The 21961-nt window shown below is 52.6% G+C and overlaps 2 protein-coding genes across 2 annotated transcripts; one reads left to right on the forward strand and one right to left on the reverse strand.

The window, feature by feature from the left end:
• Positions 1-1029: 1029 nt before the first annotated feature.
• Positions 1030-6926, forward strand: TEX261 (testis expressed 261). Its single transcript, XM_058550995.1, has 6 exons — positions 1030-1130; positions 2020-2099; positions 3249-3402; positions 5217-5284; positions 6018-6120; positions 6295-6926. Exons 1-6 carry the CDS (start codon positions 1061-1063, stop codon positions 6408-6410), a joined length of 591 nt encoding a protein of 196 aa, XP_058406978.1. The 5' UTR covers positions 1030-1060; the 3' UTR covers positions 6411-6926.
• Positions 6927-9581: 2655 nt separating this feature from the next.
• Positions 9582-15530, reverse strand: ANKRD53 (ankyrin repeat domain 53). The gene is given in 6 exon segments (XM_058550996.1): positions 9582-10492; positions 12450-12570; positions 12985-13149; positions 14455-14654; positions 14989-15254; positions 15257-15530. Coding segments are annotated over 6 exon segments (1743 nt in total). The 3' UTR covers positions 9582-9775.
• Between the last annotated feature and the right edge of the window lie 6431 nt (positions 15531-21961).

The following is a 21961-nucleotide window of genomic DNA, read 5'->3' on the forward strand; positions in this document are numbered from 1 at the left end:
TGCTGTGATATAGAAATATCTGTTCGAGTCCCCGCTTTCAATACTTTTGGCTATATACCCAGGAGTGGAATTGCTGGATCAGATGGTAATTCTATGTTTAGTTTTTGAGGAATATGTATTTTATGCATGAAACATGTTATTCTGAAGTGAGCAGCGCACGACTCCCGGTACACATGCTTTATTTTTGCATGCCTGTCTCGGCCGCTAGATGGAGGACTTCTTGACAGGAGCGGCCCTGCTTCCTGTGCCCCGTCAGTTAACTCTGCCAGAGGTGTAGTAAATGCATTCAGCGCCTGGTGGACGCCTTGCGTGCCCTACACTGGGCGAGTCGCAGGCGACACAAGGTGCAGAATATACCCCCAGAGGAACTTAGCCCAGAGGGAGAGTTAGGCTTGAGGATGACTGATCAAAGGCGCCCCAACTCCTGCCAGTGCCGCTTCCGAGATGTATAACCTGAGTCAAAGTAACCTTTCTTGGCCTCAGCTTCCCCATCCATAAAATGATCTACACCATCCGATCGATTTCCATCATGAACAGACCGCCTAGCCTTTAGCACAGTGCCCGGCACACGTTAGACACTCAACAATTTTGTCTCTGTTACCGGAGGTGGCAAGAGAAAGCCCCGCGGAGGCTTCTCGCCAGAGGCTGCTGGGGAGAGGACAAACGGCCCTCCCCTGCCCTGGATCCCCGTCCAAGCTGGGCGGGGGTGCACAAGGAGGGGCCGGAGGCTGCCGTCCGAGCCCCAGTACAGGCGCCGCGTCCCCGCCCCTGGGGACCGTCCTGCCTCCCCCAGGATGCATCACCGACCATCCCCTCCGTGCGGCCCCGGGAGCCTGGCGGTCCGCGAGCGCGCCGCACGGGGCAGCAGCGGTTGGCCCTCCGCGCCGGCAGGAGGCGCTGGTCCGGACCTGGCCCGCGGCGGCGCTCGGGCCAGGCTCCTCTCGGCGGCGGCGCACGGCGGGCCGCGGGGCGGGGACGCGGCGGCGGCGGTGGCGGCGGCTCCGTGTCGCCGGAGCCCAAGCGCGCAGGCCCGTCCCGGCGGTCGGGGGGCGGGGGCGCCATGTGGTTCATGTACCTGCTGAGCTGGCTGTCGCTCTTCATCCAGGTGTCCTTCATCACGCTGGCCGTCGGTGAGTGTGCGCGACTTCGGCCCACGCGGCTCCCGCCCCGGCATCTGTTCTCGCCGGGGTCTCATCATGAGGCTGCCGGAGCGACCCGGGAGACCCCCTGCCTGTTGCTCCCGGTCTTCGCATCCCCCACTCCTGTCCCGCCTGGCCCTGCCTCTCCTACTGACCCCAGCAGCCCAGCCTGACCGCGGCTCCTTCCAGGTATCACAAAGTCCGCCCCAGCACTGCCCGGTTGAGGCGGACTCAAGTGCCCCTTGCCCGCGCCAAACTTGTACCCGACGGCTCCGGCCGCTCTTTCGCCTCCGGCCCTTCGTACTTCCTACTCTCTCTGACTTTGACGTGCTTCCCCCTTGTGTCTAGCTCCTACTCTTGATCTCAACTGAGATCTCACCGCCTCCGGGAAGCCCTCCTTATGAGGTTTGATAGTTCAGCAGTGCCCTGTACTTTCCCTAAAGTAGACTTGTCACACTGGAATCGCCTGACTCCCCTCCCTACTCTCTCCCTACGCCCCAAGCTGGGTCGGTGAACGGACCTTGCCTGTCTCGTGGTACTCCATTCTCAGCCGTCACCCCAGCACCTGGCCGGTACTAAGTGCCCAACAGATATTGATTGAATGAGTGAATGAAATTGCCCTTCATGGGCCAGAGGTTAACATTGTGTGCAGGTCTCAAATACAAGTTCCCATTCACTTTTATGAAATCTGCTCAGCTACCCTGACGAAGTTTTACTTCTTCAGACTTGGGAGAGTAACACATGGGTTGTTTGGTTTGATCCTTACCTTCTGGAGTCCATGAAGGGTTGATGGGGACCTAGCTGCAGAGAGAGGGATGACCAGGATGGTGGGAGTGACCCTGGCTGATGTTCTCCCTGCTTGACCCTCTTGTCTCTGCAGCGGCTGGACTCTATTATCTGGCAGAACTGATAGAAGAATACACAGTGGCCACCAGCAGGATCATAAAATACATGATCTGGGTAAGTGGCACCTTTCCCCAGGATTGCCCTCACTCTTGCCCTGCCTCAAAGGAGGAGGTGGGGAAAGACCCCTCTCCCTGTTGTTTCTTGAACGTACCGCTCCTACCTCTCTGCCCTGTATCTTTCCTCTGGGTCTGCTTTCCTGGGTGCAGGTCTTTCCTGGCCTTCTTCCCCAAGTGGCATCGCTTCACTGCAGATCCGGTTCCTTAAGGTGACAGCTGAGTGCACATTCTCTGTTGATAGGACGATGGCTTGGCCTTTGCTTGGCTGTCTTCCATTGTCTCTTGCTCCTTGCTCTGCTCACAGCATTTAGAACTGAGAGGAACCTTAAGGATGGTTTTGAGTACTGGTTCATTGTCTTCTTTCTAATTGGATCAAGTGATTTGTCCTAAGAGGAAGACACCTTCCCTGGCCCAGGCCCTGCTCTCCCCAGGTCTCATGGAAGGCTTCTCTTCCTGAAGACACAATCCTTGCCATTGATGTCAAAGCCACAGGAATGACTGCGGGTGGATGGATTTCTGCCAGCTGCAGGGAAGGCTAGGGGTGGGGTGGGGGCATATTTGGACAGGAGGAGTCCAGTGCCTCTCAAGTCACCTGCCCCTTCCATGCTGGGCATGGCCTGGGGTAGGGAGTTAGTGGTGGAGACAAGACCATAGTTCTCAGCTCTGGGTTCAGAGGCCTGGCTCGTGAGTGTTGGTACAGGAATTAGACCTTCATTCAACCAACTGCTGTTTGTTAAGCACTGACAACTATAAGTCTTTCAGAACAGTGTTTTTCAAACTGCAGGTATAATTCATTATTGGGTTGTGTAATCAATTCAGTAGGTCATGATTAGCATTTAAAAAAATGGAATAGAAAAGACTAGAATTAAAATTTGAACTTTGATCATATACATGTATGTGTTTGTTGGGGTCACAGTGTAAACTGTTTTTCTTACTATGGGTTGCTGTCAAAGCTTTGAGAAATGGCATTAAAAAATGCTGCCCTTTGGGAGCTGAGAGACTAGTTGGGGAGGTCAGACCTGTGACTGTGAACCGAAGAGAGATTGAAGCATGAACCTGGTGTTGCCCTGAGTGTGCTGGGGGTTAGTGAGTCCAGGAAGGCTGCCTGGAAGAGGCTCCCTGCACTGTGTGCCTCTGGTTGTTTCAGTTCTCCACAGCTGTGCTGATTGGCCTCTACGTGTTTGAGCGCTTCCCCACCTGCATGATTGGCGTGGGCCTCTTCACCAACCTCGTCTACTTTGGCCTCCTCCAGACCTTCCCCTTCATCATGCTGACCTCGCCCAACTTCATCCTGTCATGCGGTGAGAGGGGCAGGGTTGGGGAGGCAGCTGAGGTGGCTAGAAGTGCCCAGCTCCGTCTGGGGCACTGAAGGGGACATAGAGACAAGAGGCAAACCACTGAGGCCAGGCTGACTGGGAAGATGGGGTTCTCACATGTCAGGAGCCTAGAGCTCACCTTGGCTCTAGTGACTAGAATTTGGTGGTGGTGGGAGTGGAGGGCATACTCAGGACTTTCCCAGGGAGGTAAGTTTGAAGAAGGGTTTGAGAAGAGAGGAGGTGGGTTGTCTGAGTAGTTATAGCCCCTAAGAAACCACTTGGCCAGGAAAAGTCCCTCCCTGGCAGGCAGGCAGCTCCCCATCCAGTCTCTGGCCTCATGGGGCTGTGGGCCCTGCTGCAGACAGCTGCCCTGGGGTTGACGGCCTGTCTGGAGGCCCCTGGCCCTCCTGCCTGGTCCTGCCATCACACTCTGACCCTGGGGAGGTATTGCCCCTCTCTAGGCCTTAGCTTCTCCATCTGTTCAGAAATGATGTTTGAGAGGCTCAGCCGGCCCATAGTAGGTGCTTACAGATATTTATAGATACTCGTGGAAAGGGTTTTGGAAAATGTTTGGTTACCAGGATAGTCTTTTCTCCCATTAATAATGATCATCCTGGCCTTTGGTCAGGGTATTAGATGGAATTGGGGGTTTTTAAGAGCTGCTTTTCTATTTCTGTGGGAGAACCTGGAAGAAGAGTATTTTCCACAGGGAAGGCGCAGTGTTAAAGCCGGGACTGGCCTCTGCCCTGAGGGCCTTGGTGTAATTTCACCAAAGGATTTCTTCTGCGAGGGTTGGTGTGGGGACCCCTTCCCTGGAGACCAGGCCCCTCTGCATCTTCCCAGGGGGGAGATCCCCCCCAACCTATTGCAGCAAGCTCCCCAGACCTGCCCTTTAGGTGCCTGAGAGGGTTTTTGTGAAAGATCTTGTGGGCACCAGGCACCATCCTATCTTCCATTGTCCCCTAGTGCTAGAGTGTGGCTAGGTATGGTAGAGCTGCGGTCCCTGCCTTAGAAGGGGAGAGGCATGAGAGGAGAAAAGAGACATGGCATTTGGCTGTGAGGCTGTGAGCGGTGTTGAGTTTGGGGGCACGCTTTGTTTTGGTGCCTGCCCTTCACCTCACCATGGGAACAGGCAGGGGTGTCTGTCTCTGAGCAGCCTGTTCCATAAATTCATCTGCACGCTAAGGAGGTGTGTGTGGGTCCAGAACATACCAGTTCAGCCCACTGTGCCTTACCCTGGGGCAGATGAGGAAGGACCCCTCCCCCAGAATTTTGAGGAACCCTAAGACTGCACCCCAAAGTGTCTAGCAAACCGTGCCCTTTTATTCCTGAGGAGTGAAAGCCTCTTTATTTGAGGTGGCCTTCTCCCTGCTGCCCAGTTTGGAGTAGAGTCTCCTGGGAGTGTGTGATCTGCACACCCCTGACGTCCCCCACCCACCGCCCATGAGAGAGCTCTCTTCCGGACGCACATCCACTAAAAACCAGGTTAATTGTCACGGTGCTTCAGATTATGTAACACTGAAGTCTCTTTTTCATAACATTCAAAGAGCTTTCTTACCTACCTTCTAATTTGACTCATAAATGCCCTCTGCAGCAGGCAGGTGGGGGCTAATTCTCCCATTTTAACAGACGGGAAACTGAGTTCTGGAGAGTGGTATGTTGGCCAGAGCCATACTCTGAGTCAGGTGTAGAGTCAAGACTAAGACTCAGGGCTCCCAACTCCCAGGGGCCTTTTGAGGGTTACAGTCAAGCTTTATGTTATTCCCTTCAAACTGACCTACTCTTCGTTCCCTCAACAGGGCTAGTGGTAGTGAATCATTACCTAGCATTTCAGTTTTTTGCGGAGGAATATTACCCTTTCTCAGAGGTAAGAAGCGTTCAGTACATCAAACAGGGCGGGGAGTAAAGGGGACTTGCATGATTTGCTCTGTGAACTCAGCTGTGATTTGAAACTGAGTCTATTCAGGGATAACACATTTCAGAAACACACAGCATAGGTGATTTTGGAGAGCAGTGTGGACACGGAGCAGGGATCCTTTTGGCTGAGGTGGGGAGGACACTACCCCGCCGTGAGTCCTTTGGGTCTCCCAGGATCCCAGCCTAACACCCTGAGGTCAGGAAGGGGCCCTGGGGCAGTGTTGTCTGACGCAGACCTCACAGGGCTGGGGTGGGCTGCAGCCCTGAACCCCGGCTCCTCCCAGGGGCCGGCCAAGGTTCTCTCCTCTCAGGATTTCTCCACACCTTGCTGCTCCAGTTTGAAGCCCTGGGGAAGAACAAGGTCACTTCTTTGGGGAGTGTGGGTCAGTCATGGTTTTGCCCTCCATCTGTCTTCTTCAGTTCAGAGGAGTTGCTTGTCCTAGTGACCTAGATTTGGGGATTGTGGCCACACTCAGTCATCTTCAGCCTCTGCCTTTCCCCGCTGAGTTATCCTCATGTCTGAGGATGTCCTGTCTTTGCTTTCCGGGCCTGGGCCCCCTTCAGAGATCAGGTGTGGGGTCTTCTGTGCACTCTTGACCACCTCTCTAAGATACACGGTGACCACGCCCAGCCCATCCTGGCACCTCCAGGGGCACCCTCTTCTCAGTGTCTCTTGTTGCCAGGTCCTGGCCTATTTCACTTTCTGTCTGTGGATAATCCCATTTGCGTTCTTTGTGTCACTGTCGGCTGGGGAGAACGTCCTGCCCTCCACTGTGCAGCCAGGAGGTGAGAGGGGTTTGTAAGGGGTCGTGGGGGGAGGACGCCAGCAAGGCCTGAATTGGCTGGGGGAGCCAGAGCCCAGCCCTGTGGTGGAGGCACTTGGGCTCCGGGTGGGGAGAGCTGTGTTCACATTCACACGTGCACACACACACACTCATCTCCCTGCCTGTGTCTCCACAGATGACGTGGTCTCCAATTACTTCACCAAAGGCAAGCGGGGCAAACGCTTAGGGATCCTGGTTGTCTTCTCCTTCATCAAAGAGGCCATTCTACCCAGTCGTCAGAAGATATACTGAGCCCCTTGGGGAGGGGGTTTGGGGGCAAGATCAGGAGAGTCAGGCCCTGGGCCTCTGCACTAGGTTGGGGCTGTGAGCCTGGGAGACACCTTCCCCCAGCCCTGGCCCTACTTCCCTTGATTCTCCCTGAAGCCCCCATCCCCACCCTCAGGAGGCTCAGCTTGGCTCATTTCTGATGCTGCTAGAGGCTGTGACCTCAGAGGGCACCAGGGAGGGTGGCAGAGCCTGCTTAGCAGGAGGTCATAGTCCACCTGGTTGTGCAGAAGCTGAGCTCCCTCTGGCCCTCCCCGTCCCCTTCTGTGATGGGTCAGGAGGATCTGGCTCAGCCAGGGCGGCCAGGGCAGGAGCCGTGAAGCTGGAGAGCAGACAGTGATAAGTCCTCTGGGCAGATGGCCCTGGGGAGGGGCCATGGCTTGGCACTTCCAAGAGAAATAGATTTTGCTGTTGAACTGTGATTTCTGTCCAAGTGCTGATTCTCATTTGAATAAAGATTCTAGGTGGCACTGTTTGCCTTAATGCCCTGAAAGTTCATCTTCCTTTCTTCCTGCCCATCTCCTGCCCTGGACTGGACTGGCTTTTCCGCTCCAGGGGCTCCTTTTCTGGGTTTGAGTCTTGCCCTTCTGAAGGGACTGTTCTTGTGGCCCTTAGAGGAAGGGGGCAGAGAGGAGGAGCTGAGTCTGGTCAGGGGGTGGGGGTTCGGGGTGGAGGCAGCCTGTCTTATGCCTCTCCTTTTTCTTCTCTCTCTTCTTTTCCCAAGGCTCTGTGACTGTCAAGCTGGGGGCAGAGAGGGGACAGTTTGGGACTGGGTTAGATTTTCAGAAGAGCATCTACAATATCCTATTTATGTCTTCCTTTGGGGAAAAAGCAGTGGTTTCTGGCTGAATCTATCTCAGGCTCAAGGAGAAACAAAATAAAAATTGACTTCCAGGCAGCCTGGGCTACAGCCTCTTTTGTAAGAAATGGGACTGGCAGGAGGAGCTGCTTGTCACTCAAAGAGCTCACAAGGCCTGGCCCTGTCTCCTGTGTGCTCTTGGCTCCTGGGGAGATGACTCAGTCTTCCAAGAAGGCCAGCCAGGTCCCCGCACAGACCAGCATTGTTGACCTTGCACCCCAACTCCAGTGCCTTGCAAGTACTCAACTGTACAGACTGGAGTACAGTCCCCATGAGAGCCGTTACTGGCCGTGTCCTACACCTCAAAGCGAGGCTGGCAGGTGCAGAGATGGATTGCACTCATGTGGTACCTTTAAGCCACTGGGAAGACCCCTGTGCTTGAAAATCTTTCCTCTGGTCCTGCCTCAGGTCCCAACATAGCCCTTCATTTCCTTGGCTTTAGCATTTCCTGTTCTCTTAAAAATAGCAGCCTTCCCCTTCCCTGGGAGGAGCAGCACATTTTCGTCTTCTTGGTGGGAATGAGATTGCCAGGCCCTTTTATCCTGTGCAGACAAGGGGGGACAGGGTAGAGGACACTGGGGGCGTCATCCTCACTGCTGGGCCAGCAGCTGGCCCTGTTCTCCCTTGCTGTCCATTTCTTTGATCCTCGCCCCAATGATGTGGCTTCACCCCCTCTGTTCACTGCACTGCCGTGCTCTCCCAGGGGTTGCCAGTGGCCTTGTGCCAAATCCAGCGGACCCTTCTGATATCCTTCTGGATCTCTGCAGCACCCGACAGGGCTGATCACCCCCAGCCTCTTGAGTCGCACTTCCCTGGCACTTCTGTGGCTGGTTCTCCTCCTACCTCTCTGGCTGCTCCTCTCAGTGTCCTGTGCCAGCTTCTCCACTCGCCCCATGCACAATGGGGTTTCTCAGGGTTCTGTCGTGGGCTCCCTGGAGGAGCTCCTCCACGCTGATGGCTTCAAGGACTCTGCCAAGGAATTGAGAGTTGACCTCCAGCCCCCAGCATCCCTCCTGGTCGTATGAACCACAGTTCTGCTGCCTTTGGGTGCACAGACAACTCTCCTGGCCCGGATGGCACTTGTGGCTGTCCTCTGCAAACCTGCCTTTTTTTGGTACCTGCCGTGGCCCTAAGATCACTCAGGAGCCAGACCAGAAACCTGCTTTCTATCCCTGCTTTCTCTTTCTGCTCCTCACATCCAACCTCTAAAAACTGTCAAGTTTACCTTCTTAACATCTCTTAATGTGAACCACTCCCACTGTCATCAGCTTTCACCTGGATTATTGTGATAGCCTCCTGCTTCTCTAACCCACAGCCAGAGTTGTCTTTCTAAATTGCATAGTTGATCAAGTCACTCCCTGGCCTACAACCTTCCATGGCTCCCCACTGCCCTCAGAGTAAAGTCCAGACCCCTTAGCATGGCTCGTGAGACTCTAGTGTCCTGGTTCCTGCTCGCCTCTCTGGTGTCAGCACTTGCCACCTTGCACTCTGCGTCCCAGCCTCCTTTATCCAGAGATGCCACTTTGATTCCCCTTTCTTCTGCTCTGAAGGCACCTGGGTACCTTCCCTGTCAACTCTCAACTTAGATTTCACTTCCTCCCAGGAGCTTTGAGTGTCCCCTCTCCCGCCAGCATGCCACACAGATCACCCTGGGCTTACTTGCCGGCTTAGCAGTCTGCCTCCCCACTAGACTGTAAGCTCCTTGAGGGCAGGAACTGTCCTTCAATTTTTGTATCAACAGTGCCTGGCTTGGTGCCTGGCACATAGAAAGCACTAAATAAATGTTTGTTTAATGAATGATTTGTAGTGATGTGTGCGGGGGATAGCAGGGGATCCAGGGTAGCTTCCTGGAGGAAGTACGAATGCTTTCATAGTCTCAAACTGAAGCTGTAGGTCCGTCCTCCCTCCCTCCCCCACATATGCTGCCTGTGCCTCCCTGAACTGCAGAAACCCCAGTGGCAGCTAGGAATGAAGGATGGCAGCCCATAGTGGCAGGGAAGCCCTTGGCAGGGTGACACATTAGCTGTTTTCCACTCCATTCTGGATCTGGAGACGAAGAGTGAAGCTTAGAGCCTGCAGCAGGAAGGACTTAATCTGAACAAGAGGCAGAATTTCCCAGTGGTCCCTCATCCTAGAAGCTTTGTCCCTGGTGGGCTGTTGGGTTGGGGTAGGGGGCAAAGGGGACACCAAAGTGTTACTTGTAGAATGCTAGGGCCCAGGATAGAGACTGACTCCCACTCTGAGCCTTGGGCCGCTGCCCTAACTTGGATCTCCTGGAGGGTCCAACAGATTCTTTGTGGAGAGAAGGGAGACCTGGGGTCTGGGCTTTTGTTGAGGGGAGGGGGCTCCGATCCTTGAGCTTGGGAGTGGGAAGCCTGTGGACAGTCCTCCCCCTTCCTCACCATCCACATACGAGTTGCCACACCTCAGCCTTCATTGGGCTGCCTCAGGTCCAGAGGCTACCAAAATAAGTTTATGGGGGGATTTGGGGGAAGGACAGAGTGAGGAGCCCTTGATGGGCTTGCACAGCTGCCAGGAAGGCTTCATCAAATGTCTCACGCAGGTTCATGGCTAGAGTATCAGTCCAGAAGGTGTCTTCGCCGAAGTGCCGCTTCCGGGGCACGTCCCTCATGCTGACAGAGTAAAAGCCCTGGGGCACCTTCATCCTGTACGGCTGCAGTGAAGGGTACAGCTGGCGGACTATCACCTCGAAAGGCAGCCGGGGAACAGGCGCCACCGAGTGGCCGGCCACCGTGCGCAGGCGCGCGCCGCCGTGCCCATTGGACCTCACCTGGAGGAAGCTGTGGAAGTCGTGCTCTGGCCTGGGGTCTGGATGCACGCCCAGGCGGATGCCCTGTGGGTAGCTGATCTGGATGCTGGGGGATCTGGCAGGGTTGTTGCTAAGATTCCACAGCTTGGGTCGGCTGACCATGGGCCGCGTGTAGATGGGCCTGGGCATCACCAAGGGTGGCAGCTTGAGCTGCAGTGTCTGTCGCAGGCGTGCCTCTGGGGAGGGGTGGAAGCTTTTGGGAGGCCACAGTCCCCGGTGCTTGGTCTTGGAGAGGGTGATGGCCCGGGGTGGAGCATGGGGCTCTTGCTCAGTGTTGCCCATTAGAGATTGGCCTCCGGGCAGCAGCTTGCGATGGAGCCACTTTTTGAAGTCAGCTTCTCTCAGGCTTTGGTGCTCTTTCTGCAACGTCAGAGGGCACAAGATAGTTGTGGAACGCTACTCCCGCTGTGCTTCTGTGGAAGGAGGCCCTGTGGCTATAGCCCTTGGAAACCTCAGGTCTGATTGGCCAGATACAGTCCTGCCCCAGCGGAGCCCTGAGTCTGATGGGAGAAACTCTGGCCTTATGGGAGCCTTCATTCTGATGGGGAGACGATTGCCCAAAGGGAGCCCCTGGGCTGATGGGGCAGATAGAGCCTCTCTCATAGAGGGGGGTCTCCAATCTGATGGAGAGACAGCCTCCATCCTAGGTGAGGCCTCCAACTTGAGGGGAGAGACACAGTTCCTGCCCTACAGAAAACCTCCAGTCTTATGGGGGAGACAAGCCTGCACCCCACTAAAGGAGTCCTCAGTCTGATAGTGGAGGCATGTCCTGCCTCCTAAGAGAGTCTCTGGTTTGATGGAGGGGAAAAGGCAAATGAGATGTGCAAACTGCATACTTGACCCTGGAAGGAGAAAGCAGAAAGGCTTGGAAAGCCTGGAACTGGGTGCAGCAACTCTAGGCAGGCTTCTTGGAAATGGTCAACGTTGAGCACTCATGTAGGGGGGATACAGTTGGCTGGCTCTCCAGGCTGGGTGGTAATGACTCGGTCTGTCTCTCTGTTCTTGCCTCCACTAGAGTTGAATCTTCAACCCTCAGCTTCAAGTTGAGCCTCCACTAGACTTGAACTGCCCCATTCCAACCCACTTGTCTCAGTGTCGCACTTCCCAGACTGTTGCTGAGCAATCTCAGGTGGTTTAGAGATTGACCCAGCTCCAGAGGTAGGCTCTGATTAGGCTAAGCTAATCATAATAATTCCATCAGCCTTGCCCTAGACCTGGGTCAGGCAGCACATGGCTTTCCTTTAGCTCTAGGGATTGGAACAAGAATGGACATATGATCCAATTGAGGCCAATGAGCGATGAGGGGAGATCTGCAAAGGGCTTCTGGGAAAGTTGAGAGCCACAGGAACAGATGGGCTTTGCCTCCTCTGGACACGTGTGACTTTGAGGACTAGGTGACACCGACAACAGAGGAGGGTAGGGCTGAGAAAACTGGCAAGAAGTGCAGCTGGAACAGAGCTGGAGTACTGGATTTTGCCAGCCCCGAAGCCCTCCCCACTTCTGGATCCACTTAGGATTCCCAGCATCTACTTTCTGGGCTTTCCAGTTCTTGCATCCTATGTAATTATACCTGCTTAAAATCCTTTAGTTACTTCCCTCCTTCTTCCCCAGCCAAGGTCTGTCATTGATCTGGGCCCCTGCCAAATGTCTAGCTTGTCAATCTCCAACTCACATCTGACCCCCTGGCTGTACTGAATTTGCACTTCTCAGCATACACTATGCTTCCATGTGCCTCATGCCTCTCTATACCTGGTCAGCCCTTCCCTACTTCTTCATATGGCCCACTGCTGCCCATCTTTAAAGACTCATCTTAAGCATTACCCCTCTGGCACCCCCCTGAACCCGCTCCTCCTCTATGGGAATATAACCCACTTCCCCTACTAGACTCTAAGTTCCTTGAATGAAGGGACCACATCTCATTTGTCTTTGGAGCTTCAGGGTCTAGCAGGTGCCCAGCAGAGTGAGTGCTCAGGGTCTGTTGGAAGGATGGATCTTTTTAACCAGGGTGTGTCCCAATATAGGCAGGGCCTGAGTCTCGTTAGAGATTCTCCTCATCCAGAAGGAGGCAGTGCACTGGGAGGGGCTCTGTAAATACTTGCTAATTTAAGCTATATTTGCTTTCTAACACAAGACTTTTGACCTAAAAGAGTGGCTTATAAGGGTGGAATTTCAGTCAGAGGAGGAGGAGAGGCAGGCTCTTTCTGGATGGGACTGCTTCTAGCCACTCTTCTGACTAACTGCACGGGTGTCCCTGCCTCCTCTATTTATGTGCCTGGACAGCAGCTGATGCCTGGCGCCCCTGCCTGCCCTCTCTTACTTGATATTCAGTCAGGTAGTCCTGCTCCATGAGGGTCAGCTGGTCCTTCAGCCTCTTTAGTTTCCCCATCTCACGAGCAAAGTTCTTCTTGTCCCATTTCCACATAGCATCCTTTAAGAACCTGGGGCCAAGGTGGGGGTGTGTCATCCCCCACTGACTGAGCTTCAACCTGGGCTGGGAAGACTGGCTGCTGCTGAGGGCCTGGATGCGGATGGGAGGAGCTGCAAGAGACACGGTTCCCACTGCCCAAGGCCCCTCTGGCTAACTGCTTCTTTAGAGGTGAGAGGAAATCACCACCCTCCTGCTGAGTAGCCAGGGTCTCAGGGCAAGGAAGATGGGCAATGCTGAGTCCACAGGGGCCAGCCCTTGTGGAAAGCCCTGGGAATAATATCCTGGAAGGGGCCTCCTCAGCAGACTTGTCCCCTAGCCATCTGGCTTCCCAGACCCTCCTTTTAAAGGCTCAGCCTTGGGCGAGGCCCTAGGGGAAGGGCTGGCAGGGAAGGGGTGGCAGGCTGTGGGTGGTTCTCACCCTCACCGGGCACAGATGCGGTGATTCCATATTTTGCAGTAGTCGATGGGCTTGCAGCCCATGGCATCCTGGGCGTGGACATTGGCGCCATTTTCCACCAGGACCTTCACACAGCTCAGCAGGCCCTCACGGGCTGCCAGGTGCAGGGGCGTGGAGCCGTTGCACGTCCGACTGCGGAGGGCCCCGGCAAGGGGAAAGAGGGCAGAAAGGAAGGACAAAGGGCATCTGTCCATCAGACAGGTGGGCAAACCAGCTTCCAGGTCTGCTCTGCCACCAGCCTGCTGGGTGATCCTGGCATGTCCCTTCTCCTCTCTGTGCCTCAATTTCCTCAACTGTAGAAGGAGGGCTTGGACTACATGAACAGTAAAAGTCTGATTATGGTGACATATGACAGTTAAGAACTGCTAGAAGGAGAGCTGGGTTGGCTAGAGCTCAGAGACCACTAACCTCATCCACTCTTAAATCAGCCAGCCCTCCTGCCCCTTCCCCGTGCCTGGCTGTGGCCCACAAGGCCTGCATGACCTGGGCCCTGCCTCCTCCTCAACCTCATCCTCCAGACTTTGCCCCACTCTTTCCCAACATGTGGCTTTTGCACATGATGTTCCCTCTGCCTGGAACTTCTTCCTTGCTCTTTGCATGGCTAGCTCACTCTTTGCAGGTTCAATTTGAATGTCACCTCCATAGGGGTGACTGCCTCTTCCAAAACATATCCTCTCCCTGCCCCCTTTACTCACCACCCCCTACTCTGTTTCCTTCATAACCACTTACTACGTTCTGTCATTTTGTTCATTTATTAGTTTGCTAATTTACTGTCTGCTGCACTAGTATATCAGCCTCACGTGGGCAAGGACCATTTCTGTGTGTTCACGGCTATATTCCTCAACTCTGGCAGGATACTGAGCACAGTGCATGCTCCATGAATATTTTGAATGGATGCAGCCTCCCAAATGCCATCTATGCACTTTCCATGCATTTTTCGATTATCACAATAGTCTCATGTGATTGGCACTGTCATCCTCCCGAATTTCAGTTGAAGACATGGAGGAAATAGTTCCCAAACTTTGCTGCAAATTAGGAACACCTGGGGATCTTTTAGGCCTTCCAAAGCCCAGGCCACACCCCAGACCAATGACATTACAGCCTTTGATTGGAGCACAGGCATTGGTATTTTTCGAAACTCCCCAGGTGATTCCAATGTACTGACAGGTTTGGGAACCTGAGGCTTAGAGTTGAGCGACTTGCCTGAAATCTCACTGTTCACTAGCAGGTGGCAAAGCTGGGACATCAACTAGGTCTGTCCTCTCCCAAGGCCCAATCTCTTTACTACACCACGTGGGCTCCCTGACTGCTTTATGTGGGACCCAATCCTTGTCACCCCACAGCCCCTCCCCCTGTGCTGCATGGATCTGCCTGCCTGGAAAGGGGGTTCCTATCAGCCCAGCCTCCAAGCCACTCTTCAAGTCAGGCTGGACTCACGTGTTAAGGGCCGCCCCTTGCTTAAGCAGATAGTGAATGCAGGGGAGGGCTGTGGTCTTGTTGTTCCTGTGGATGACGAGGTGCAGGGGTGTCTGGCCATTGTTGGTGGGCAGGTTTACTGGAAACTTGTACTCCTCTACCAGGACCTGCAGGCATGCCAGCTTGCCGCTCTGGGCTGCAAAGTGGATGGCAGTGAAACCCTGCGGGGGCCAGAGGAGAACAGGAAGAGGCTGAGCAAGATTGGGGCCCCAGGATCCACAACCTAACCTACACAGCAATTTCTTGGGGGTGCCCTTCCCCTCTTCCCTGTGCCTCAAGAGTTGCGCACACTCCTTTCCCACTGCAGTATGTGCTCACCCTTTCTCGCTGCCCCCAAAATGGCCCTCCCACAGAAGGTGAATGAGGACGATCTACCCAGAAAAGGACATCTCCGGATGCTCCATAGTCAGATCTGCGCCAGGGCACCACTATGTGAGGAGCTCTCTGTGAGGTGGAGAGGACTTCAGTTTTGGCCCCTGCACCCCAAGGCCTTACCTTGTCGTCGGCCGGGATTTCCCCACGGTCCCGATTCAGACAGAACCGCAGCCATTCCAGGTTGCCCAGCGCGGCCGCGAACAGCTGGTAGTAGCTCCCGATCGCCCTCTGGTCCCGCTCATCGACGGGGCTAGAGGCAGTGCGGGGTAGGGGCGAAGTGAGCAAGGAAGCGGGAAAGTGAACAAGGAAGCGGCCATCCCGGCTGGGCTGCCTGCGGGGGGCGCCGCGTGGGCGAGGGCGGCACTCGCGCCCCTAGGCGTTTGTGCAGCCCGGGCAAGGCGGGCTTGGTCGGCGGGCAATGAGGAGGCGACCTTCGTCGAGGGCCCCGGGCTCCTCTCGGGAGGTAAGCCGGGCCCCAGCCTGCCTCCCCGGCCTCCTCGGGCCGCACAACCGCCCCGGCCCGCTCCAAGTCCTGCCCTCCCGGGAGGTGCTGAGCGGGCTTCCCGCACCCCGCAGCAGGGCCACCGAATCCCGGCCCACCTGGGCTGCTTGGACGCCGAGTCACTCCGGGTGACCTTCGAGACTTTCTCCGCCAGCTGCATGGAGACCCCGTGTTGTTAGCGGCGCTGCCCTCCCCGCCCGCCGAGAGGCACCGCCGCGCCCGCAGGGTCCCGCAGCTGTCCGCCCGCCGAGGCTCGATCGCGCTCCGAGCGCAGACCGCGAGGGTCCGGGCGCCTCCCTCGCTCAGGGGCAGAGCCGGGCGCCTCCAACGGCCCCTGCCGCTGCCCACACCGCCACCCCAACCGCCCAGGCCCTCTCGTCCTGGAAACTCCGCTTCAAACACACGCAACAAGACGAAAGACACCTAGCTTTTGTTTCTGATTATAAAATTTATAAGTGCTGATTGTAAAAAAAAAAAAGAAAAGGACAACGAGGAAATTAAAAATCACAATCCCATCATCCAGAGAAATCAAGGTCTATTACGATACACATATCGTATGTACATTTTGGACCTCTTTTCGTTTAGCGTTGCATTATGAGCCAGCTTCCACTGGCATCCGCAAGAACTGAAGGTACATTATGACGCAACCGAAGCCCAGCGTCTAATGGATGCGCTGTCACTTCACATGCGGCGCAGAAAACAGAATGGCTGGTTGTTTTCTTGGGATGGATTCTGGAAGTAGAATTACTAGGTGAAAGAGAATGAACTTTTTTTGTGTGTGGGGAAGATTGGTCCTGAGCTAACATCTGTTGCCAATCCTCCCCTTTTTGCTGAGGAAGATTAGCCCTGGGCTAACATCCCTGCCCACTTTCTCTGTTTTTGTATATGGGACGCGGGCACAGCATGGCCGGATAAGCAGTGCGTATGTCGGCGCCTTGGGATCCGCACCCTCGAACTCTGGGCCACCAAAGCAGAGCGCACAAACTCAACCACTACGCCACCGGGCCGCCCCCGGAGTGAACATTTTTAAGCTTTAGATATGTATTTCCAAACGGCCCTGCAGCAAGGTTTTATACCACTTACACTTTCTCCTGCAGCGATGCAGGTACTGCGCGTCAGCCGTGTGACTTGGGGCACGTTACTTGACCTGTGTCTTAGTTTCTGCATCTGCAAAATGGGGATTATGGTACTTCTGTCAACCTAAATAAAGAAGTAAACTGAGGCAAGCTCCAGAAAAAGGAATGAATTTATTCAGGAATAGCAGAGGAATTGAAAATCGGGGCAAGCAAACTACGGTGAACCATAGGCAAGTCTGAACAAAGGGAAGGTCAGCTTTTCTTAGGTTTCAGATGGAAACTGGGGCGGGAAGTTTTGAATAAAAGTTCACTGGAGAAGAACAAGAGTTCGAGGTTGTGGTGGTTTCTTACTGGCAGCAAACGGCGGTTCGTGAGTGTTGCTAGGACAGAAAGGGCTCTTCCTTTTCTTAAAAGCAGGAGATGAAATTCCCATGTGAAAAAGGTCCTCCCTTGAAGAAAAGTGACATTCCCATCATCACGGATAAGAAGTTGAGACACAGAGAATTTTATACTAACAATTCTATACAAACAGACCCTGTTGTCTTCCTTCTTCCCGCTGGTTCTGCAGGCAGCAACGAGCGGTACATGCGTGAGAGCGCCCCTTCAGGGCTTCCTGACTCCGTTTTAAATGAGGTTTTCCTTTATTTTCACGTTTCCCAAGGAGGGAAGGGCTGCGAGCGGTGGGACCGAGGCTAGCGGAATAAATGCTATCTACGAATTTGCTATTATTAAAAAAGGAACTATTCAAACCCTCACCAGCACTGGATATTATGATTTTAAGTAAATATTTGCTAATTCGGTAGTGGAAATGGTATTCTAGTTTGACTCTTTGATTACTAGCAAGAGTTAATTATCAGTGTTTTTCTCTTCTGGGAATTATCTGTTTATTCATTGTTCTTTGAGGGTCTTAATGTGTTTCTTATTCATTTGTAAAACTTATTAGCATAGTAACCCTTTATATATATTTGTTGTCAATATTTTCCTCAGTTTGCCTTTTAACTTTTTGCAGTATACAGTAGCCAAGCAGTGAATGTTGCTTGAATCAGTGTTGAGTGTTGCTGAACCATCCACATTCTCACTCCTTCTCAGGGGGAACAACCCCAAACTTCTCAGAGGGCTTCTGAGGCCCCAGGGTCAACTGTAGGCATACCTGACCACACCACATACTTCTAACCACTTTCTCCTCCCTGTGCCCCAACATTCCAGGTATTTCCCCTGGGAAAATCTAAGAAGGAGGGGGGAAGTCTCTTAAGACCACAGTGACCTGCAGGGAGGGACAAAAATTCAGATTCTCCACCCAGAAGCACCTCTTCCCCTTTCCACAAAAACCTCCTCTGGCAGCCCACTTACCTCCCACCCCCAGTGGAAGTCAGCACCCCTCCCAAGCAGCTTAAAAACCAGCCAATCCTACTGGATCTCTGCCCCAGGTGGGGCCTTAGCAACTGGCTTCAAATTAAGATAAAGTGACAATGCTTTGCAAGAACAAAGTTTGAGGATTTCCTGGCAGCTGCAGGATTCTGGGGGCTGTTGCTTCTGGGGTATTAGGATCCTAATGATAACAAGACCCTATGTGTGTTTGGGGTTGGAGAGTGTGTCTCAGGACCTCTTCAAGTTCACTCTCATTATCTTCACCTGGGGTGTCTTGGGGTCTCTATACCAGTAGTTACAACTCTGGCTGTACTATATTAGAATCACTTGTGGGGAAAATACCAATGCAGGGGACTTATGCCTATGGATTCAGATTAACTGATCGGGTTTGGAGCCTGGGCATTGGTATTTTGTAAAGTTCTCTGGGTGATTCTCATGTGCAGCCATTCCTGCCTCAGTCCTCTTCCTGGGGAGGCAAGAGGCTGCAGGTGATCCTGAGAAAGGAAAGTCACTAGAGTGAGGCAGGATATAGGATCAGAGCAGAGTCTTTGGGAAGAGAGGATGCCGTTCCCTAAAGACCCCTTGGCTGGAGCCAGAGCCGTGAAGTTGGGCAGACAGACAGTGCCTGGTGGAACAACAGAAGCCAGACCACGGGGAGGGCAGACCGCAGAAAATGCCCAGAGAAACAGTTAATTTCCTCTCTGGAAGTGGGTGGTAAGGATATGGCTCCTGAGCAACTGGTCTCTACTGCCCCCTAGCAAGGGAGATGGAAGGCTGAGGGAGGAGGCACACCCAGAGAGCAGTGGAGGGGGTGCCTCAGAGCCGGTCTCCACACTCCAGCTCCTCTTCCCTGTTCTCTGACCACCTCAAGATCCTTTGGAAGTTAAACTCTTTTGGATTGAGTTCCTGTCACTTTCAACTGAAGCCTGACTAGTAAAAAGCTCCTGAGGTTAAATCTTCTGTAGGAACAAATAATTGGGATTACTGGGGTGGTCCCTGAAAGGAACTGTGTGGTCCAGAGCACTGTGAAACCCCAGGGGACACTGGAACCTCTTCCTGAGCTGTCTTCCCAGGGGTGGATGTGCACCCCAGGGAAATGGCCAAGTAAGTGAAACTGAAGAATTATGCTTTGAGTGCTGGAACCAGTTTGTTTGAGCAGGGGCACATCCTCACCTGGACTAGAATCAGGGGAGGCTGACACTTTCTCTGTGATCTGGCAGGGCCTAGCATGTCTCCTGAGGATGGTAGCAGGACGGGGGATCTTGGCTGCAAGCAGTCGAAGTCCTTGAGTGGCAGGTCTGGGTTCTGGCTGTGGTAGTAATGGGGTTGAAAACAGGACTGACCGACTTTTAGGTCAGCACCCTGGGGTATCCATTTGTAGTTGTGGGGGGAGGAATAATGCTACCTTGATGGGGTAGACACTCCCATCTGGGGGAGAAAAGAAGCTTGAAAGACAGGTCCTAATAGGTGGGAGAGGGAATGCCTGCCTCTTGAGACCAGATTTGGAGAAAGACAGGTCTCCAGGTTCCACCACGTTGTGGGGGTGCAGATGGAGTCTCAGGACAGGAACCCCAGAGAACAAGTCATATCTCTTACACCAGATTTCCAAGTCGTGTGCCCATTTCCTTCTCTTCTTCCCAGGACTCCCAGTGAGTGTGCCAAATCTGAATGTGTCCTTTTCTTCAGCCTCAGAGCAATTCCAAGGGATCAGCAGAACCCTAGCTGGGCTGGCGTCTTCTCCCTTTCACCGAATGTCTCACAGATTGGTAATTATCGTGAGGCTCCTAGTTCCAACGAGATTATTTAATCAGACTAGCATCTGAATATCATGCTTAATTCAGATGATCCCAGAAGGGATCTAAAATGAAATTCCAATGTCTCTTGGATTGCTGAGACCTAGAATAAGTTTGTCTCAAATGCCTGTGCCCAACTTCCACTTCTGGAACAGTGGCATGAGGAGCTCTATGGACTTGATCACCAGGAAACAAACGTAACTAGTAAAAATTATTTTACAAACCAACAGTTAAAGTCTCTGGAAATTGTCCTGAGAGCATACAGCAAGTGAAGAAACATTTATTCAGGAACATCTTCAGAATCTCAGTAAGAAGAGCAAAAGCCTGTGGCACCTAAGCCACAACCTGCTCTCTCCTCCCCTCTCCCCATCTCAGAGCAATGACTGAAGTTCTGATCCAGGTGGGTGTGGCCAATAAAATAGGCTCCCTTTCCCCTTAGCTCCTGGTGAAGAGATCTAGTATCTCATTGGGAGGAGCAGGCTGCCAGCATTCTCTCATCATCGCTTCCCCGCTCAGCTCCAAGTTGTAGAGGCTGAATTCCTGGTGAGTGCAGCCAAGAGTTTGGGGGCTCCCTTCTTCCATCCAGCCCCCACTCACAGGGCAGAAGCATGACAGGCTGAAAACATTGGGGCTCTGATCATCCTTGTCCCAACTTACCTGCTCATGGCACAGAGGTTCCATGTTGGGGAAGGCAAACTGAGTGGACCAGAGGCTGCCGCCCCTGCCCCAGATTCTGCTCATAAAGCAGGATGTCACTCTCAGAGTTGTGAGCCACTGTCCCTGCCCTTAGCTCCACAACAGATACTCAGAGCTTACGCCCAGTCAATCCATAAGAACTGAGAGCTCCAAAGCTCTCACAAAAGGAACTGACTTTATTTGAGACAAAATGTGGGGACATTCAAACTTAAGAGTGCTCTGAAAACCATGGCAATTTTGGTGGTAAGCAATTAAAAACAACAAGCCAAACTGTAGGGCAGCCAGTTTACCAGAGAGAACCAAGGAAAAAGAGCTTAGAAGAGCCCTCTTAGGGTCAGAACAAACCTCAAAGACTGGCTTCAAAACTACCTCCACAAGGGATCCAAATTTAATTGAATCAGACCCTGGAGCAATTTATGCCCTAGGACATTGTTGAAAATAGAGCAATAAGCTGGCAATTAGTAGAGCCTAAAAATTGAGTATAATACCAGCAGAGGCAGACAGTTTAACAGAGAGATCAGGAAAAAAGACAGTCCAAGAGAGTCCTGCTAATAGTGCCATCCCAGATTGACCATACACATGGCCAGGGATGCATCCTCTAAGCAGTCATATCAGAGGCTTCACATTGAGGGGTAGAAAGACTTCACTAAAATAGTACATTGAAGTCACTAAACAAGTAAACAAGCAAACAGCAACAAACAAACCCTGTAGAAGCAGATGGGGAAATCAGTGTCTGCAGTTGCTATAATATATTACCTAAAAAACCCAGTTTTCAACAAAAAATTATGAGACATACAAAGAAACACAAAAGTGTGTTTTTGTTTTGAACAAAAAATTATGAGACATACAAAGAAACACAAAAGCAGGAAAAAAAGCAAGCAACAGAAACTGTCTGTGAAAGGGCATGGATACCAGATTTAACAAACCAGGACTTCAAAGCAGCCATTATAAGTATGTTCAAAGAACTAAAGGAAACCATTCCGAAAAGAAGTAAAAGAAGGTATGACAATGTCTCATCAAATAAAGAATACCAATAAAGAGAAATTATTTTTTAAAAAAGAACCAAGTGAGGGGCTGGCCCCGTGGCTTAGTGGTTAAGTGCGCGCACTCCGCTACTGGCAGCCCGGGTTCAGATCCTGGGAATGCACCAACACACCACTTGTCCGGCCATGCTGAGGCGGCGTCCCACATACAGCAACTAGAGAGATGTGCAACTATGACATACGACGATCTACTGGGGCTTTGGGGGAAAAAAGGGGAAAAAAAAGGAGGAGGATTGGCCATAGATGTTAGCTCAGGGCCGGTCTTCCTTGGAAAAAAAAAAAAAAGAAAAAAAAAGAACCAAGTGAAAATTCTGGAATTGAAAAATACAATAACTGCAATAAAAAATTCATTAGAAATTCTCAACAGTAGATTTAAACTTGCAGAAGAAAGAATCAACAAACTTGAAGATAGGCCAGAAGAGATTACACAATCCAAAGAGCAGGGATAAAAAAAGAATGAAGAAAAATGAACAGAGCCTCAAAAAAATATATGGGACATCAGTAGGCACACTAACATACACAAAATGGGAGTACCAGAAGGAGAGGTAAGAGAAAGGAGCACAAAAAATACTTGAAGAAGTAACAGCTGAAAAAGATTAATCTACATATCTAAGA

Source organism: Diceros bicornis, chromosome 12 (assembly GCF_020826845.1).
Source record: "Diceros bicornis minor isolate mBicDic1 chromosome 12, mDicBic1.mat.cur, whole genome shotgun sequence".
Lineage (NCBI taxonomy): Eukaryota > Metazoa > Chordata > Mammalia > Perissodactyla > Rhinocerotidae > Diceros > Diceros bicornis.